This window comes from Ochotona curzoniae, unplaced genomic scaffold, assembly GCF_017591425.1.
Source record: "Ochotona curzoniae isolate NIBS_2020 unplaced genomic scaffold, NIBS_Ocur_1.0 contig_2210, whole genome shotgun sequence".
Lineage (NCBI taxonomy): Eukaryota > Metazoa > Chordata > Mammalia > Lagomorpha > Ochotonidae > Ochotona > Ochotona curzoniae.
This window is the reverse complement of record NW_024465369.1, coordinates 8,006,925-8,028,360: the sequence shown is the minus strand read 5'-3', so window position 1 is coordinate 8,028,360 and position 21,436 is coordinate 8,006,925. Positions and strand designations below refer to the sequence as shown.

Below are 21,436 nucleotides of genomic sequence, written 5' to 3'. Positions count from 1 at the left end.
ATAATATTGTTTTATTTATATACACTGTATTATTTATGACTGATCTTCATGGCCTTAGTGATGGATAGCCTTTGATGGGAACTAATATTATTTGCCTCAAGAATTTTATGCTTGACTGAACCCTGTGATTTATTGCTGAGCAGAATTTGGTTATCTGTGTTCTTGTGTTTAATGTGTTCTTCAGATATTATTCCATTGATACTGGTTACTCTCAGATTACTGGAGTAGCATTTGAAAGGAAGAAAAAATTGTGTCTTACAAGTTGAAAAAACTAATATACTGGGTATTTGTAGTCTATTGATAGAAAAAATGGAAAGTTAAGACTGACCAGATTTTAAAAACATTTATTTGCTGCTTACTATTAGCCATGTTATCATAATCATGAAGTTCTGAATATAAATTTTAAAATATGCAAATATTTATACAAAAACAATGTGCTGTAATGCATTTTTCCTTATAGCACATATTTCTTTCATTTGAATAGTCATGTGGTTCCTGGAGCTGTATTCACTTACACTGGATTTCTCATGGACATAAAGCTTTGTGTGTCCCTGGTCAAGTGGCTGAAAAGATTTTAATCATAGAAATTTTATTGTTTAGCACTAGTAGATTTGAGCCCAGTTCATTTGGTGAGAAAGAAATTGTACACAAGACTAATTGCATGTCTTAGAGTTCCCTCTAAATCATCAGATAACTGAAATCAGACTGAGACTGAGTGGTGTAGAAATGTGGAACTTCCCTTATAAACATACATGTGTTGTGGAAAGGATTAGTTGATTGTTTAGGCTTTATTCAGCATGAGTAAATGGTCCTCTACCTTATTACAGTGAACTGAAAGCATTCTAAGTTTCTATACAGATAATTTTATGTGTTTTCCTTATTTTAAAATTTGTATTCAGGGAGCCTGCATTATGACTCAGTTGGTTAAGGTGCTGTCTGTGGTGCTAACATCCAATGATCCTGGTAGCCTCAATGATTTGAGTACTGGCTACTCTACGCTGGTTCCAAATCCTTGATAATGTTCCTGGGAAGACAATGTAAAATGGACCAAGTACTTGGACACAAACAAACCATGTGTGAAACTTGTAAGAAGTTCCTGTGTCCGGAATTTGTCCTTATATGGTACCAGCTGTTAGAAACAATGGTGGAGTGAACCAGTGGATGGAAGATCACTTTGTCTCTATCTCTTTCTGTTTCTGTCTTTCTATAAATGAATGTCAAGAAGAAAGCATTTTACTCAGTCTCATTTATCTTATACAGAAAAAATAAATGAAAAATTTAAAAATACTCTAATTGTTTTAATACCTTAAATGGCTAGCTAATTAAGAGGAATAATAATAGTAATGAGGGCAAATTTTTATAACTTTTTTTTGAGTCAGAAAATATTTTAAGAACTTCATATATATGTAGTTGCTATCATTACAACTATCTGGAAAACCAGGAAATTAAAGAAAGAGCAAATAACTTACTCCATCACTTCTGAATGGCAGGGCCTATTCAGTGTGCCACCGGGACTTGTCACCCAAATCACTACTTTATCTACTCTGTTCAAGAATTTAATTTTCAAAATCAGTTGGAGACAAAAACCTTCCAAACTATGCCTCTTAGAAATCATTCTCTAAGAATTTATTATAAATGTGTCTGCATATACTTTTCTCTAGTTTGAATTAACCACTGATAAATTGCAAAGAAATATTTCAGGAGGTAACATTTTCAAAGGGAAAAGTTGAGGTATGTTTTTATTAAGTAGTACCAATGAGAAAAAATGAGAAATAATGTAACGCATTTTTAGGTTTATAAAGTACTAAAACTAGCATATGTTGAAAAGCTTTCATAGTCCATGCAATATGCTACGTTTCCATGCAGTGGCTAATTTACTTTTGTCATTTGTCATTTGTAATTTACTCTGCAGTGTAAATGTTGCCATTTGCTTCACTTTGTTAATATAGAAATTAACAGAGTGAGCTGCTTTACCAAACACTAGAAATAAAATTTTTATCAAAACAGTATTTTAAATGCTTCAAATGGAAAAATAAATCTGAAGGAAGATTTGTGTGTGTGTGTGTGTGTGAGAGAGAGAGAGAGAGAGTTCTACTACATGACATTTTGCATGCTGCAGTAAATTTCAGATGTGATACAATTTTTGAAAATCAACTAACATGATACAATCAGCTACAGACTATGATAAGTGGAAAAGAAAAGAGTAAACAGCCGATCTTTTCCCATTATGCTAGGATAGGAAAGCACTCAGTAAAATTAAGTGCCAATAAAATTAAGACAAAATTAAACTTTTTTTTTCAAAATGTAGGCACAATTAACCTGTGAAATTACTCATATTGGATGGTAATGAAGCACTCAGCCAAGTGAATCTGAGAACATATCTGATTCACTAATGGGATTTTCAGCTATATCAAAGAATGTTTTATATAACCTGAGTCAGGGTCCATGTTGATTAGCAGAAAAGATCATAAAGGAAAATAGTATTTTGTCCAGAGCTAGAATTCTTATAATTAAAGGATGTGATAATTGTGGATATGTATTATCATAGGAGACAGTGTGGCTTAAACTTCCCACGAGTGCATGAACACAAGGCTTATATGTTAATATCTATGGTGTCAGCTAGGAAAGTAGCACTGAAGTGTTAGTGTGTATTGCTTTGCCAAGTTCTAGCTCTGGATCTCGTGCCCAGGAGAAAAGCAGATATTAGCCTTCTTGGGAGAAGTTAGCAGTGGAGTATCATGCAGTGGAATAGAGCCATGCACTGTGGTCTGCAGTTTGGAGCATAGTTTATAAAATGGCAAACAATTAGGAGAGCAAGTGGCGGGAATTGAATGTGACCTATCTGGTGTTGAAGGTCTACATTATGGCTGAAATATCTTGGACTTTTCATCCCAGTTCAGCTCTTTAAATGGGAATGGTCTAGAAAGAAAGGACTTCACCTTGAAGTATTAACATCCCTTTTTGCAAAATAAAAGGTCGTAGGCCAATTCCAAAAGTCATATGTTTGTAATTTTTTTGATTTATCATTGTATCTTATAGGAACTTGTAAAAGGATGTATTCAGTCTAAGTCTAAAATACATACAGATGTTTCAATGATTCTTTTGAGAGTTGTTTTTCATCTGGTTCTACAATGAAAGTTTGTTCTGGACTTTGAAATAAGTGCTTCACCTGGATCTGTCCATCTCTTGATTAGAGGACATTCTTATTACTTTGTTCACTCGGGTTATATAATACATATCTGAACTTGCTACGTATTTCTTCTGAATAGTCTCTATTACTTTATTTTCCACCAGTATCCATCCTTTTCCATTCACATCATTTATACTTTCTTATTTTTCTGCTGGTCACTGCTGCAAATGAAACATATTGCACCCCAAAAGAAGTAAATGTTATAGTTATTAACAGTCATATATATTATAAAAATGTATATGAATAGCAGAACCCTGTATTCATATAAAATGGACTTCAGAATACACTTGAAAATAGCCAATGGAATAGTACTAATTGCCAAAATTATGCTGTGAACAGTTCAGGGACCAATGTTCACATTTTGAGAGAATCAAAATTTTCATTAAGTAGGTGTTAGTGGATAGTCATTTTACTATAATTACAAAATCAATTGTTTCTGTTTTGCTTGTATTTTTCCAACAGACTTGGATAATGTTGAGGGCATTGCCGTGGACTGGATTGGAAATAATCTTTACTGGACAAATGATGGTCATAGGAAAACCATTAATGTGGCTAGGCTGGAAAAGGCTTCCCAAAGTCGAAAGACTCTTTTAGAAGGAGAGATGTCCCATCCCAGAGGGATTGTGGTGGATCCAGTGCATGGGTTTGTATTGTTTATTGGCTTTGTATTAGCAACAGAGAAATGAATATACTAGGATGTATGCATCATCTGATTGGGCAAAACTAATTGTTTAATGATTTCCTCTTCCCAAGAATGTGGTCTAATTATCAAGACGTGTTGAACTGAAATAGATTACTTGAAGAAGGATATATTTTTTTAAAGATAAATGTTATAACTTTTTATTTTAGATATCATGACCCAAAGAAAAACAATCAACTGAATCAATGAATCAATTTTTAATGTAGCTGAATTTTAACGTATTCCAAACACAGAGAAAGATGTACATTAATTGTGTACTAGATATTTGGTTGAATAGGTTACCTCACTTATATTCTGTAATATACCTCACTTATAATCATCACTTGTTATAATTCCTTACTTATATTCTATCCTTTGAATTAGCCACTATTCTTATCTTTTACATATATAATATGTAAAGGACTGGTAAATGATGTGTAAAAGACATCGAATTAATCAGAGAATTGGCATATAAATCAATTCTGACAGTCTTGTTTATTAGTCCAAGATGATATTGACAACATGTTAGATGCTACAGTTTCCACATGAGAACTTCTTTGTGTAGCATGTACTACTCGTTTGCAGAAGAAATACTTTCTCGAATTCTTGGTAACATAAACTTTTGGTTTCTATTTGGAGGTGTTAATAGAAATGCAGACTGTAGTTATAGGAATGTGAAAGAGATGTAGACATCCCTACCAGAATGGCATTTAAAAGAAAAGAATCACATTTGTCACATATTTGTGTAGATGTTATTCTCTTCTTAGCTTTGTGGTGTTCTTGCTTCGAAATAGCATCATAAAGTGAAAAAGTCTTTATAATTTGTTGCATACATACTAACAGTATTTAATTGAACAGCAGGTTTGTAAATCCCTTATAAATTGAGATACCCAAATGCAGTTCCTAGAGTTATGTCTGTGTTTAATGGCTCAAGATACAGTGCTTTCTTCTAAGAAATGGATAAACACATTCTGTGGGTTTTTGTAACATAATTCAAAACTCAGTGATTCTGTGTGGATTTTATAATTATTGTTTCTATTCCTGGACTTTTAAATATGCCATCCACTTGACCTTTAAACCAAGACAATTTTAGTTGTAACAGGAAATAGTTGCTTCATATTACCCATATGTATTTGAAAGCAAGAATTCCCAAATTTGTCCTCAAATAGCATTTTTCCTCTTAGCATTCTGTTAGGAAAAAAAAAAAATGTTTTCCAAGAGCCTTAAAAAGTCTTTGTTGTGCAAAGATAGATGACATGATGTGAAAATCATGGAACCGTATGATTCAGAAGGAAATTTAAAGGTCACTAGTCCCTTTCCTCATCAAATTCACGAATCCCTGTCAACACCTCCATAGCAGGCAAGTGTCCAGTTTATGCTTGACACCATTCTACATAGTTCATGCTTTTGGATGCAAGTTTCACTGATATTCTTTGTTTTATGTTATGTATCTACTTTGTTGTCATTAAGGTGATCTCTGTATCCTTGCCTACCTTTGTACCTACCAAAGATGTTTGCCTTCCTTGATACACAGAGGGACTCCTGTACCTTTCCCTTTACACTCAGATATTCAAATAGAGTATTGCTGCTTTGCACCAATCTGAAAATCAATATCCATATGTATATGTATACAGATCTGTGACTCTAACAATGCACTCTACAAGGAGCTCTGTACTTTGAACTTAATCCTCAGGAAGCACTTTGGGTCATCTGTAGGAAGGAAGCCATAATAAGTAAATAGCTATCACATGTTAATTTCAAAATGCCCATTGATGGAGGCAGTAAGCAGGTTGGTATCATGGTGGTCAACAGTAGAGGCTATTAGATTGCTGAGAAACATTAAGGAGACATCTTTTCAGCTAAGAACTGATTGAATAAAAGAAAGATGCCATGAGAAACAGAAGAGTTTTCACCAAATGAAGTAAATGCTACATCTAAAAATCGCAAATAGTGCAAATGTTTTGCCATGAAAGAAACTTGGATAATAAGCAGGTGGCTGGATTGTGTTCACGAAGGGAGAAAAAAAACTGAAGATGAGATTAGAAAGGATTGCATGGCCTTGCCAGGCATTTATGAGAGCTATGTTGTGCTTTACTCCCAGCGAAAGGGTAAACTAGAAAAGTAATATGATTACATGCTGCTCCTCACACTGCATGGCTGTGGATAGATTCACTCCTCTGCACCTTCCTCTTTTCAATCTGTGCTCAAACCAATACACTTAGATCTCCCATTCTGACCTTTCTAAATAGCCACCTCTATGGAATATTTCCAAAATGTGCTGGATGTAGATTCCCTCCCAAACTGAATCTCGTCTCTCTTAATGGTGACATATTGCTGTGGTTGACAACAAGGCATTGCTTCAGCAACCCAATGGAAGTGTTTGAATGAAAAATAAATATATTTTACATGCTAATGAAATTTTAAGGATTTAAGTGTTTCTAATAGCGGTCACTCCAAAATGAAATTCAAGAAAGCCAAGTATGATGTTTCAGGTGGCAACTATGAATAAGGAATAATGCCTGACCTTAATTATTAAAAATTTAGTTAATTATAACTAGACCTGTGCTGTCATCCAATATGATACAAGACATAGACTAGATAATCTACTAAAAAAATAAAAGCAAGTGTAGGAAGCTTAGCAAAGATGTATTTTGACTGTTTCTAGAAAGACCACTGATAGATGGCATCAAGAATTTAAACAGGCAGTAAAAGTGGGTAAAATTTAACAAAAGTCTAGATTAATCCAGTTTTTATTTTTTGAATGCTCCAATCACCATTTAGAAATCTATATTTATATTTGTTCCTTATATGTTTTTAGGTTATATCCCTATGATAGAGAGTTAAGAATCAGTATTATAAAATGCTGAATGTAAAGGGTTTTTTTTAAGATAACTTGTAATCATATAACTAAGAATACATAATGATCACGTATATACCCAGTCTCTAGCAGATTGGCACCATTAATTTAGAAAAATATTTTCTTATATTCTGCCTGAATGAAAATAATATTGAGAAATAAATGAATCGCAATGCTTTTTTAAAACTTCAAATTATTTTACAATATGCTTACAATATTTATATTTGTCTCTGTGTGTGTGTTGTTTGACTTAGAGTAATAGTAAAACAATATATGTAGACAAAATGAAAAGAAAAAACCCTGGGGCAAGAAAATTGCAGTTTCAATAAAGTAAAAATTAGCACAAAAAATGAAAACAAAGTAGATTAAAACCACATAAGATGCTCCAAGAAAAATATCAATGGAGAGGAAAATTATATATTTTATTTATTTAATTTAAATCAGGTAATAGGACCTAATTAACACAGAATTAAGGAAAATAGAATGTCTTTCTGTCCTCCTTTGCTCTCTCAATAATAGAAGCATCAAGGAAATGAAGTTAGGATTGACATGTACAGATGTTTATTTCTAGAACTAATAAAATTCAGAATTCTCAATGTACTAAGGTCAAAAAAGGCTTACCAGCATAATTGTAAATTGTTGAAATGGTAAGCCAGTACTCATTTAATTTAACAAAATGGATAGTGTATCACATTTCTTTTTCCCCCAAGTATGCCTGTTTAGATTTCAGTTGAATATTTAGTCATAGACACAGATTTCATGCAAATCATCTGAAAAATTCTTTCAAGTCTACAAAATGAGAGAGGCAGGAGAGCCAAGAAAGAAGAGTGTTTTTAAGACAAGCAGCGTGCAGAAACTGTGAGGCTTTATAGAAGTCGTATGTGAAGAGACCGGATTAGGACTTCATAGCTTAATTAATAACTCATGAACTTTCACATGACCCTACAATGACCTGTGTGGTGGAACATTGCCTCAAGGCCCTCCTTCTCCCACTGTTAGAACTTTCACAAAAAAGATTTGCTTCTAAAAAATAAATCCTTTTGTTTGAGAAAGAAATTAAAACTCAGAATCTCAAGGTCAGTCAACCTGCTGTTATTAAACTCATGTGGAGCTAAATCATCTTTTGTGGGTTTTGGGGGTAATAATAAGAGGCAATAAGGCACAGATAATTTGCATAAGCAAGACAAATTGGACCTGACCAAACAAACTCAGTATGACCATGCCCTTTAGAACAAAGGCAATCCAATTGCCTGCCTTAAAAAATAATAAGTCATCTGAGATTAAATAAAGCTTGGAGTAGATCATTAACTATGCCATGGCTTCTCACGTCATTCGGTCTTCCTTTTTAATCACACAATTCATTATATATTTGGTGAAGTAGACAACACCGAAGATTAACACTGCCTTAAGAAGTCATTTGCCAGACGGGCTAACAACATCAAAGAAAATAAATATTTTGCACTAACTATTATGTTCAAATTAATGCAGGAAGTAAATAAGTGTGATAGTGCTGTAGCGGATTTGCTGTAATCAATCTAAATGGACTGTTTCCAGTGAACAAATCCTCACTTCTCTGAGAACTTCACAGCTGCCCCTCCCTTTGACAGATAAGTATTAGCTAGGAGAACACATCAGAATGAAATTAAATTTTGTGGAAGTGCCAAATCTTGAGGAAGTGTCTCTGTAGATGGTGTCTGCTTGAAATAACATGGATGTGCTCTTGTTTTTCATGTCTTAGTTGGATGTACTGGACAGACTGGGAGGAAGATGAAATAGATGACAGCGTGGGAAGGATTGAGAAAGCCTGGATGGATGGTTTCAATCGGCAGATTTTTGTGACTTCAAAGATGCTGTGGCCAAATGGTTTGACCCTGGACTTTCACACCAACACATTGTACTGGTGTGATGCCTATTATGATCATATTGAAAAAGTGTTTTTGAATGGAACTCACAGGAAGGTAAAAGACAAATGCTGCTGTTTTTAACCCACAGGCTTCTTCCAAAGAGCCTTGTTGTGTCGTGTTAAAAATACTTTCAAGTTTATTTTTATTCCTCTGAGGGGCTGCCAATAGTCTCTGTGGGGTGGCTACAGGAGGCTGAGTATTAAGTAGTGCAGCTGGCACTTGCCTCCAGGAGACCAAACCTTGCTCACTGTGGTATGCCAGGATGTGTGAGATTTTTTTTTAAGAAGCTCTGAATACCAGAGCTGTTACAAAATACAGCTTTTGCTGCATTATTGATGAGCTTTTTATTTCTAAGAAAACTAGCTCTAGTCATATATGTTCAATATTTGCAGATGAAATTTAGCATATACATGATGAGAAGATAATTACACAGGTTTATCTGAATGAAAGGCTCTGACATTGACATTGATAGAATAGGATGAAATGGACTTCACGCATGGTGACTAGATAACAGGTTCCTCTCGCCTCTTTTGCTAGAGTCATTACAATATGATTTCAAAGTAATTGTCAAATTATTCCGTGGCTCTGAGACAGAGACGTATTTGGCAAGACTGACTTCAACTTTTAATTAGGGAACAGAACGATAAAAGTTTTCAAAACACTTCTCTTGACATGAAGTTCCCTTCCTTTTTGGGGAAGACGGCACAGAAGCCTACTCATTATGGATGTTGTTGCAGAAATGAACAGTGAACTATTCTGTTAAACACCATTACAAGCATTGATTTCCTCTAACAATGCTTTAAATATTTTTTTCTCAAGTGAGTGAAACTGATTGGCATTTAATTTAGCACCACGCATTAACAGGTACTATATGAACTCTTTTGCTTCTTTAAAGGATGTTAATGAATGCAGCCAACATAATCTTTCATAGCCATCACATCTTAACCCACAGGAAGGTGAGAAGTTGTCTCAACTACTCTGTATGTGGTAATGGTGCACAAATTCAGCTGAAAAGAATAAAACTTGTGCATCTAATCTTAATTTCTTTGAATAACTTCCTTATTTTTTCTAATTTCAAATAACAACTGTGGTTTCCCATGTGAAATAGGATTTTGCAAATGTAAAGGTGAAAATATTTTTGCAAGTACCACATATACATACATTTCAATAGTCAGATTTAAAATTCACCACATTTATCTGTTTACAACTAAATATTAAACTGTTTGCCTTGGTTGTCATTATCTCAGATTTGTTCAGTGTGCAGTGGCACAATTAAAAGATTTTTCACTTCCAGTGCCATGAAAACATGTTTTTCTATGGTTATTGAATGATTTACATTTCAGTATGCAGAATTGTGGTGTCCTTAATTCTTCAGAGATAAGGATGAGATTTTAGCAAAGGCATGTTGGTGTCTCTATTCTTAACTGTGTGTAATTGCTACCTAGGAGAGAATTTAACTGGGTAAAATATAGGTGATGTCTTTCAAGTTGTATGCCCCAAGGAAAACAGAAAAATATGCTCTTGTTGTGAAATCCATTTTCCAAATCTAATAGAAGAAAAGATGAGTTATGACATTAGATCATCCTGTTATTTTTTTAAATGTTTTTTTGAATTTTGAATTATGTGGTACAATTTTCTATAGTTGGGAGTCCCCCCAAAATCCCACCCCATCAGATTCTTAAATATATTTTTAAATATAATTTTAAAATATTTAGTCATGTTTCTAAATGTCAGTTCTGACTTCACAATGTGTTTATGTTTCACAGATTGTTTACAGTGGGAAAGAGTTGAATCACCCTTTTGGACTGTCACATCATGGGAATTATGTGTTCTGGACTGATTATATGAATGGTTCCATTTTTCAACTAGATTTGATAACAAGTGAGGTAACGTTACTGAAGCACGAAAGGCCACCTCTGTTTGGGCTTCAGATCTATGATCCACGAAAACAACAAGGTATTGAAAGTTAAAACTGCTTTTGCATTTCCATATAAACACACTTCACTGTAGTTACTAAATATTTTGACCATGTTGAAGTTTTATGTCACAATGCATCCAAATATTCTACAGTGAATCAGATTGTAGGCATCAGGATCAAAGATGTTTGTGTTGTAAGCGGCCTATTCAGGAACACTGGAAATTCTATTACAGTGAAGTTGAAGGCTTCCTGCAAATACTTAGTTTCTCATGTCATTTTAGCTGAAATAAACAGTAAGTTAAAGTTAAAAAAAAGATTGAAATGTTTTAGATGAGTAGCTATTTAGAGCTATAAATTATTTTTAATTTGAAAAGAATATGGAAAATATTTTAGGATAATTAATACAAAAATGGCATTTCTATGTTTCTAAGTGTGTTTATCTTAGTTCCTATGTGTATTTATGAAAAGGTAATTGTTTTAACTAATGCAAAGTAAAGAATCTACCACAATATTTATATCTTAGTATAAAGTAGGATATTTTGTGTTTTATCTTTCTAGTTATGAATATTTATTATTCCTCCTATAAATAGCATTGTTCAGAACTTAAATATTACACAAGGAAAGTTTATAGGTAAAATATGTGGTACTTTTTTCTTATTTAGTCACTGTTTCCTTTTTATAGCAATATCCTTGTAAAAATTTAATGAGTATACATGCCGGTACATTTAGAATGAATAAATTATATCCTGAATTTTCTAATGCACATCATACCAATAGAATGCATTCAATTGGATGTATTCAATAGAATGTATTCATGAGTTGTTTTAAAATATTTCTGCCAAATCAGAAATCTCACAGCAAATAATCTCATTCAAGGGCTTCACATTTTTCCTACCATATTAAGTTTGCTTCATTGGCATAAAGATGCCATTTTATTAAATAGTGAAAGGGCATAAAATAAGAAATATCAATAGCTAATGAGGGATAAAATTATTTCTAAAGAGAATGCAAATGAAATGGCCGTGGACAAGAAATAAAGAATAAAAGCAATTGCCTGGATATATTAAGGGTAAAGTTTTCAATGTGAACCCTTCAGCCTTCCCTTTCCACAATGGTGGTTTCCTTAACAGAACACAAAACTGTGAAGAGAAACCAGTCTTCTCTAGGATCCTGTTTTGAGAATTGTTATTCCCTCTAATTTCAAGGTCACTAGTTTCCTGGATGTCAGCACACCAGTCAATATGCAATCACATCTTCCTATTTCTATCTCTTTCAAGACAGCTGTTCTTGAATGTCATTGCTCAATTTCTTCTAGCCAATATTCACAAGACCTTTAGCATCTTTTTGTTTAAACTGCTAGTTACTGACTGAGTTCATCCGCTAAAGGCAAAATATGTGGAGATAAGTATTCACAGACCTGTCTCCATCTGAATTTTTGGACTCATTATTACAGATTTAAATCATGTTCATAAAAATGCCGTGAATGATAGATAACTATTGGTTACATAAAACTAGGAACAGTGCATTCTCAATAATTTATATTAGTTGGTACTACCATTTCTACACCTGAAGTCATAGCATAGAATTATTTTTTTAAGACTCATTTATTTTGGAAGTCTGAATTAAAGAGACAGAATGAAAGGAAGATTATTTAACCACAATTTCACTTCCCCGATGATCAGGGCTGAATCAGGCCTCATCCAAGAGCCAGTGGCTTCATTTGGGTCTCCCACATGGATATAAGGCCCCAAATACTTGTCTCTTTTTCAGCTGCTTTTTCCAAACCATTGTCAGGGAGGTAGACCAGAGGTGGAGCATCTAAGACATGAATTGTCCCTCATATATATCAGATTCACAGAAAGCAGCTTAATCTGTTGTCTCGCCACACCATTCCTCAGTCATATCATTAAGTTTATATAAATAGGAGCAGTATGGTAAAATGTTACAATGCAAAGCACATGCCTCTCATAGAGGGCTGTACATGAATTTTAAAGGTGCTATTAACATTTAATTGTGAAAAACACTATCCTCACAGTGAGCTTTCATTTTTTTTTGATTGAGGGAGGATTAAAAAATAATTTAGCCCTGATCATTTAACTCTTCATTAATGTTACAGTAGAAATCACTATATCTTAACAAGAGAATGAATTTAGCTAAACTGATTATTTATCACTACCCTTGATGAGTTTAATTAAGTGGCCTGAATTTTCTGCCAAATCTTTATATTTTAAAAAGATTGTCCAAGAGCCCAGCACAGTAGCCTAGTGACTGAAGTCCTCACCTTGTACGTGCCAGGATTCCATATAGACACCTTTTCTAATCCCGGCAGCTCCACTTCCCATCCAGCTCCCTGCCTGTGGCCTGGGAAGGCAATCAAGGATGTCCCATAACCCTGGGCCCCTGCATCTGCAAGGGACACAAAGAAGAGGCTCCTGGCTCCTGGCTTTGGTTCGGCCAGCTCCACCCACTGCAGCCATTTAGAGAATGAATCAACAGATAGAGATCTTCCTCTCTGTCTCTCCTCCACTCTGTATATCTGAATTTCCAATAAAAATAAATTAAGTTATTATAGAAATATTATTAAATATTAATTAGAACTGCAACTAACAACACAGCATAGAAAGAACACTTTCTTAACACTTTTTAAATCAGTAATCATTGACATTGGATAATATTTTCCATTTAATTTTTTTAGTATTTATTACATTTGCCAAGGAAGGAATTACAAAGAACAGGTGTTTATATGTGCATGTCTTCTCTTACTGTATTATACTTTTTCTCAGTGGTATCTCCCTTTGCAACTTTTAAACATTCATTTTAAATAAACTTCTGGAAATATATAATTAGTGAAATATGAATGTTGACTGTATAGTGCCTGTTAGTCCTTTTTCTGTTTACAAAATTGTGAAAACAAATAGGAAAACACCATCAATTGTACCAGTTTCTCACTGAATGACATGAGCTCTTCTTACATAACCACACAGTTTCATTCTCTTTCAGTCTCTGTCTTGCATACTTTTCCATTTATCTGAGTTATAAGCTTATAAAATTTTATATGTGAACACAAGAGTTACAGGATTATAAATTTTTATATGTAAACACAAGTGCATTTTAAAGTAAAATTAGTATAATAAAAAGTGATTTTTAATATACGGTATATCGATTAAGCATCATTTTGTAGGTTTTGCTAGACATGGGATCCACAAGAAGAACATCCTTAAAAGAATGTTTTCCTTTTTAACGTACCTGTTTTTGAAATAATCACCATAGAAGTAACTAACTAGACTCTGAATAGTTACATATGCACACATTGGCTTATGTAGCTTCAGTGCAAGTCAAATGTAAACATTACCAATGAAAGAGAGGAGAGGTAAAAAAAAATATGTCCCTAACATTGAAAATCAATTCCTCTGTAGAAGAGCATACAAAAGAAAACTGAAGATACATTACAGTATGCACCTCTACTCCAAATGAAGGACTGCAAATGAAACTGCTAAGTATATCTTGACCATAGGAGAGGATTCTGGACTCTCTACCATGGTGTATTCCTGCAATGTCATGAGACACTTAAATACCAGAATGATACACTTGTGACTGTTGCTGAAGTACTGGAGCATTATAATAACATGGGCTGAAACAGTGTGAGGGAAGGAGAATGGGGAACGGAAGGATAAATTCTGAGCCTGTAGAACTGTTTCAGAAAAAAAAAAAAAAAATGTTAAAAAAGCAACCAATTCTTCTGCAATTATCCTAGGCTAAGTCCATGACTTTGGTGTTGGTTCTCACCATGATCTTTATTCAACATTTTGGAATAAATGTGATGTCTGACGCATCTTCTAAAGTACTAACTTCAATATGTCTGCATTAGTAAGAAAACAGTGACTCTTCCTTAGATTTAAGAATTGTGAGATTGGTACAGACTTCTAACTCTTTACATATAAGAAAATACTGAGAAGTTTACACCGTAGCCCGCAGAGCTGTAGAAAAAAGAAGATTCCTTCACTCCACAGCTGTGAGGAAAATTCAAATCTAAAGAAGACAAACAGTGGGATTTTTTGTTGTCGTTGCTTAGGTGTATTCAGCTTTTTGTGAAATAAATAAACCAATTTTATCAGCAAAAAAATCACTTAAGTATGCATTGAAATAGTAATAAAATCTTTTGAAGTTTTATTGAGAGCCAGTCGTGCCTTATTATGGTTTTATAAGTGTCAATAAATACCTTCCATTTTCCCCCTGTACCCCATGACAATGCACATGGGTTTGATTCCCAGCTCCACTCCCAATCTGGCTTCCTGGAAATTAACAGGTGACTTTTTAGATGCTGGGTGTCTGCCCACCAAGTGGGAGCCTGATTACATTCCAGGCTCCTAGCTTTATGCTGGCTGCGCCCCAGTTGTTATGGATATTTTGGTTGCAAATTCTGTTTGTCTGTCTGCTTTCCAGTACAATCTAAATAAATAAATAATTTCAAAAAAGGTTTTAATTGGGAGACCAGTCAATGCACTTCCTATTCGTATTGGTAGATAAAAACGCTTGATTTTTGGAGTATTGCAAGTGTGAATATTGTTTTTCTGACACTGGATCAAGCGAGTCAGATGAGTTAGACATCCCTGCAGAATTCGGCCAGCATCCAGTGAAAGGGCCTCATCTCACTCTTCCAATTGGCCTGGCTAGCTGTGTACTGATAATTTCTCCCAGTCAACAGATTGTTCATGCACCCAGAAGTCCATCTGGCTGGCATTCAGTTTGAAGGAGACCTTGTTCCAAGCAAAGAACTTTGTAAAGAAAACATCAAACATTAACTTAAGTCTGAAAAGACTATTTCTGCTTACACCACTCACGTGCTTCCCAGCTTGCTTCACATTCTAAGATGAATAGGATAATTCTGTCTTTTGAGATGGATTGCAGTAAGTTTAAGGAATGATGACAGCTGTAGGAACACCATGAAATGGTGTCAGTGCTGGGATATAGGAGGCTGGGTAGCCTTTAGTTCTAAATTTAAATAACAGCTATTTATTTCTGAATATTTAAGTTTTAGATTCAACTGGAATGATGTTGAATTCTAGTTGTTGTTTTTATAATGTGTTTATGCCATTGATTAAAGTATGTAAAATTCAGCATATATTTCCCACATGAAAATATACCCTGATATTTTATTTTAGGTAATTTATGTCTTACAGCTTAATTCTTTACAAATTTATTACTTAAAATATATCAACTTAATTCTGTTAAATAATTTTCAATATAGTTACTAATACATTTCCATAGTCAAAATATTAACTTAAATGTTAAAAATGTAATTAATTCCTAGACATACTATACACTTTGTAGAAAGATTTGAATGTCCCATACAATGTTACATTTTTCTGCCATACTCAAGGCATAAACATGGTCTTTGAAGATCTAGTTATATATTTACATCCTTGTTGGAGAAAGAAAAAAGGCTAAACTAAACTTAATCACACTTAAAGCTTAGAAATTAATACTGTGCCTTGCATTATTAGCTTTTTTAATTTTTAGTTTTATATTTTGCCATGAACATAGGAAATTACATTTATTCTTCAGAATACTGGAAAGCAGTGATAAAATACTTCAAGTCATTTCTTGATTTATAGGCACACAATGATCATTTGTGTATCTGTGTAGAATATTTATTGCCTTCCTTAGCTTTTCAGTGATTTTTTTGCTGCTTATTACTTTCTGCATATCCCCTGAGGCCCAGAGTATAATATAATCTGCCACTTCAGTCACATATTTGACATTTGCATTTTGACTACCAATATAAGCTTCATTTTTTTCTTAGTTTATTGTGTGGGTCTGAGGAATTAAAAATATTTTGAAGGTTCGAGTTTGACCTCCTTATCCAATAAAACAATTACTTATTGTATTTTGCAAAGTATCACACAGTATAAAATGACCCTGCTCATAACACGCCAGTTGGATTTGCTAGCATTATCAGTGTCTAGTTCCTTTCCTGTATTTTCTTAAAAGATATCAGGAAAATCATCGATACCTGAATGTTGCCTATTCCTATCCACATCTGTAGGAAGCGTCATCTCCAACCTCTTCCGAAACTTACTGTGTTATTGGGAGTCTTCAATGCTAGCTTACACAGGTTTACCAATGCCTGAGTGAGTGCCTTTTGGGTATCTCATAACTGCATCCACTCTGCAGGTCTTTGAGACAACTAGCAAGGGTGCTCACTGATGCAACTTGGGAGATACGGTGTACTTTTTGCACCACTCAGTGTACTTGACTGTACACCCTTTACACATGAGCAAAGAATATCGCACCACTGTTCCTAGTACTTATTCCTGTAGCTAGTTGTCTTCTTTCAAGAGAATTGGGGCCTGAACCTGTAACTTTATCTTGGCCATTGACCATGGTACCATCTTTCCTCTGTCTCTATTTCAAAACATAGCTCCACACAGATCTATAGCCCTTCCAACCAACATGAAAATTCCTCTTTCCTATTAATATCTATTGATTTTAACATTATTTTCATTGTGATTCAACAATTGTGAATACAGTACCAAATATATATTACCCATAGGATATATGTGTGCCCACATTAAAAATTACTCATATCTAGCAAGTGTGTGAATCTGGAATGACTATGCTTGGTTGGAATCTGACTTCACTGATACATTCTTTTCCCTCCTCGTACAGGTGACAATATGTGCCGAGTAAATAATGGAGGCTGCAGTACTCTCTGCTTGGCTGTTCCCGATGGTAGAGTCTGTGCTTGTGCTGATAATCAACTTTTGGATGAGAATGGGACAACTTGTACATGTAAGTTACTTTTCTTCTTCTCTTTCTTTATCTGGCTCCTTGTGAAGACTAGAAGCAGATGAAATCCAAAAAATTAAGGACAAATTTGAAAAAGAAAATTCAGACGTAATTATTCAGACGTAATTATTTTCAAACTGTATATGTTTAACAATTAAATTCTAATGTGCAGATAATGAGACTGAATATGTTTAACACAATATATTATTGCTACAACAAAAAAAGTGAAAAGAAGCAAATATTTCGTGAAACTAACAGTTTCACAGTAGCTACAATTTAATGTGCATAACTTTTGGCTAATTTGAGCAGTAAAATAAAGCATAAAACTAAAGTTATATCAAATAGCTTCTAGGCCCATTTATCTGTGTTTGTTGATGAACAAGGCACAAAAAGATATTTTGGCAGTACTTACCAGTCTTTGTCAAAATGGTGAAGAGTTGACGTTTCATCTCATATGTAAATACGTTGAATAAACTGTGTCCTAACTCAAGGCATTCAAGACGTAATGACTTTTATCTTCTTTCATATTGGATGGCTGGTGTTATTTTTAATGCGTTGTTATGGCACTTTGTTTTTTCACCACTGATGAGTCCATCTGTAATTTGCCAGATGACCCAGTTTCAACTTTTCTGACATTTTACTTAGGCATTAGAACATTACCACTGATTTTAAATTTCATGTCATTTTGTGCTTCAGTAATTTCAGATGCGTACCTAAGTATGCTTTTGGCTATTCTTTCTGCCTTCCTCAATCTCACTTATTATAATTCAGAATTTCTGGCTAGGAGTTCAATCAGTATGTAGAAGTTTCTCTTTAAAAATACACTTTTAAAATCCTTTAGTTAGTTAACAGTCAGAATTCTTATTTGTCTTACTAGTTAATGCTCACATTTTCACTACGTCATCATTCTTATACAAATTACTTCTCATTGATATTGGGCAATGTGGGGGTATTTCTTATAGTGACGTCTTTAGTAATAATAGTATCCAGAATATTACTATACTCTTACATATTCAAATATGTCCTTTTTGCTTTTAAGGGAATCATAATTCTCTCATTATTAATTCGTGTTCCCAGCTCCTTGTTTTGGACTTGCCCATGTCTGGCCATTGAAGGCCTTTAGAGCTAGAGCAGTGAGTTGGAGTACTTTTTCTTTTCCTTTAGTTGTATGTACACCTGTGTGTGTTCCCTTCACAGATAAAAATAACATGTTTAGCTGGAGTGAAATGGCTTCTTTTGCCAATGCAGTGGAAAGATACTGACATTTTGAAAATGGATTGTACCCACATCTACATGCAAGCACATGCCTCCTCTCAAAAAATTCAGGGGCGTGGACTGTCACATGGAAGGCACTTTCTCCTTTGTTAGGCACAGACTTTGTTAGTACATACTTCAGGAGTGGCAGAGCAAAGGAATTAGCTATATGCATTTTAACTACCAGCTTTTAATGTAGAGGGAGTCCTCAATAAATCTTTTGTTTCAGTCCCATTGGCCTTGCAAGAAGTCAAATTCTCTTATCAAAGTGACAATATAATGATTAAGACAGCAAGCTCTCCGAGATCCTGTGAATGTTCATCGTCATTCTTTGTTATTGTAAGAAATTGAAGAAAGCCTGTATTCACTAGATAATAATGTCTAGATGACATGTAGAGCTTGTCATTTTCTAATTAGTTACTCGATTTCAATTATGTGAACTATCGTTACATGAATCAAAGTTGTGTGAATCATTGGACTTCAAATCATGGCTCACATTTCCGTTATTCTTTAACTCCACCAACTGCCTAAGAGTTACACTCGAATTAGTGCTTGCATTTAGATGCAAAAATATGTATAGGTATTTATATACAATCCCTATTTATGTGCATATAAAAATGCCATTGATTGGTAGGGGAAAACAATATTACAGAATGCAGGAAAAAGATAAGAAAAGCACTATGAATATTAAAGTGAGCTGGAATAAGTAGGAAAAGACTTAACTGAAATAATACAAATTAAAGCTAACATTCAAAAATTCAAGTTGTCATTTTTGCAAGGATTTTGTCATTACTTGGAAAATTTGTTACAATTTACATAAATTTCCTACTTCTGGTAAATTCTGAAGATTCATAACAAAAATCAGGCAATTCTCTTTATGTATACAAACTTGGTTCTTGCCTACAAAGCAACTAAACAGAGTGAAAGTCTCACTGGGGCTTTGTACTAACTTCAGCTTAACTCCTTCTCCTTGGAGTCAGCTTATGCGAGTCGGAGAATATCTCATATAGCCACGATAGATCAAGCACTAATTTACCTTACTGAGGGCATCACCACATGAATGGAAAATGTTTCTCATATCTGTGAATTACTTAGACAGAAAGTATGTGTCAACTGTTCATGTGCATTACATACTAGCTATTCTGCCTCCTACATGCTTCAGAAGTCTGTCCTTCTTGGCTTTATTTTAGGAGATCCACTGGTGTTTAAGTGCTTCAGTGAGAGAGGACACATTTACTTGTGTTTTTCCATTAATGAGATATGATTCCGTCACTTTCTCCAGAACCATACATGATTTTTTGAGCTCTGATGATTTCCAGTCTACTTCTATTTTATTTGAACTTTCTTCCAGCCCTCTCTATTATGTGGTTTTTGCTATGCCATAACTGCAAAAACCACAAAAAACACAGATTAAAATATATTCAGCAATTTCTTCATAGCCACACATGCAGATATCTTATAAGGAGCATTAGCTGAGCACAAGCTACAGTAGCACTTAGAGTTCAGACTGACAGGATTTCTTCTTTTAATAGTCCAGACTATTATTAACTATCTCTGTATAAATCAAAATTAGATAACTGATTTGATAGCAAGTACCATAAACAATGCTGGTCATGTTGTTGCCATTTGATTAGTTGTTATGGTTGTAAAAGTGATTACACACCTGGTGGGAGTTAGAGACACATTTTCTGACATTGATCATCTCTTTCTGCTGCCTGTAATATATAGATGAAAGTAACCCAGTACAATAAAACAGAAATCAATGAAACACAGTAAGATGATTTTGTGTATACTTGTTACACTGAACAATGTTCAGTGAACAAAAATGTAAGTTCTTATTTGGAAACTTGCTGTTGCATTTGACCATTAAAAGTTCTCTGAAATTGTTCATGTGTCAATCAGCTTTCTTAGGTTCTCTTCAAGGGTGATGGGAAAAATTAGGAGTAATGTAGTAAATCATTCCTTGCAAATAGCTCCAAGAGTGTTTCAACAAATGACTCCAATTCCCTGTATATGTAATGGTCAAGATTTCTTAAGACTATGTTAAATTTAGTGTGCATATGACAAAATTAAAGTACAAAAAAAAATCATTTTGTCTGCCACTAATGTCTTAGTAGTGTTGATTCTTATGGGCTTCTGATTTAATTTGAAGTATGGTACCAGCAATAGAATTGGCCTCTGTAGATGTGATGGTGTAATTTTAGTCTGACAAGCAAAACCAAGAGAGATGCTGCAACCACTGAGATACAGCCTTCCTTGTTTCAGTACTCATTCACTTGACTTGATGTCAAATGAACAAAAAGCATATTGGCATTTAATCAGGGTTGACTAAACACCACTGATTTTTAAAATTAATTTGTAATACAGATCTAACTTAGAAAACACAATGGACAAATCTTTTCATGCTACATGGTAGATTAAGAGTGATTTCTTAATGCTATACCTGGAAATAGTGAAGAATGAGAGCAAGATAGAAGTATTTGTGAAACTTGTGGATCATGAGCACAGCCTTTCACAACTTCTAGAAGTCTTTTCTGGTATAGCAGAGTCCGATGGAAGTTAGTGCCTATGAGAAAGGTGTAAAGCCTGGACCACCGATTACCGGGTAAGGTTCCTATGACATTTTTGTGGAGCAAAATCACAAAATGCAATATTAACAAATGAAGGCATAAATTATTCCCCAAAAAGTAAATTAGACTCCAGAAAAGTAGTAGTCACTTTAAAAAAGAGAACAAAACTAGTTTGGTTGTGATTATGACGTAGGAATTATTTAAACAGAACTCTCATAGGAGAGTGACTTGAACATTGTGGAATCATTGGTTCTCCAGGACTGGCATTGCAAAAT

General features: G+C 34.2%; 1 protein-coding gene across 1 annotated transcript in view; it reads left to right on the top strand.

Annotated features, from left to right (window-relative positions):
• LRP1B (LDL receptor related protein 1B) overlaps positions 1-21,436 on the top strand; it is a 1,301,643-nt gene that overhangs the window by 611,343 nt on the left and 668,864 nt on the right. The window contains exons 11-14 of the mRNA XM_040971988.1: positions 3,653-3,833; positions 8,465-8,684; positions 10,397-10,586; positions 17,218-17,340. Coding sequence (XP_040827922.1) covers positions 3,653-3,833; positions 8,465-8,684; positions 10,397-10,586; positions 17,218-17,340 — 714 coding nt within the window. The remainder of the gene's footprint in view (positions 1-3,652; positions 3,834-8,464; positions 8,685-10,396; positions 10,587-17,217; positions 17,341-21,436) is intronic.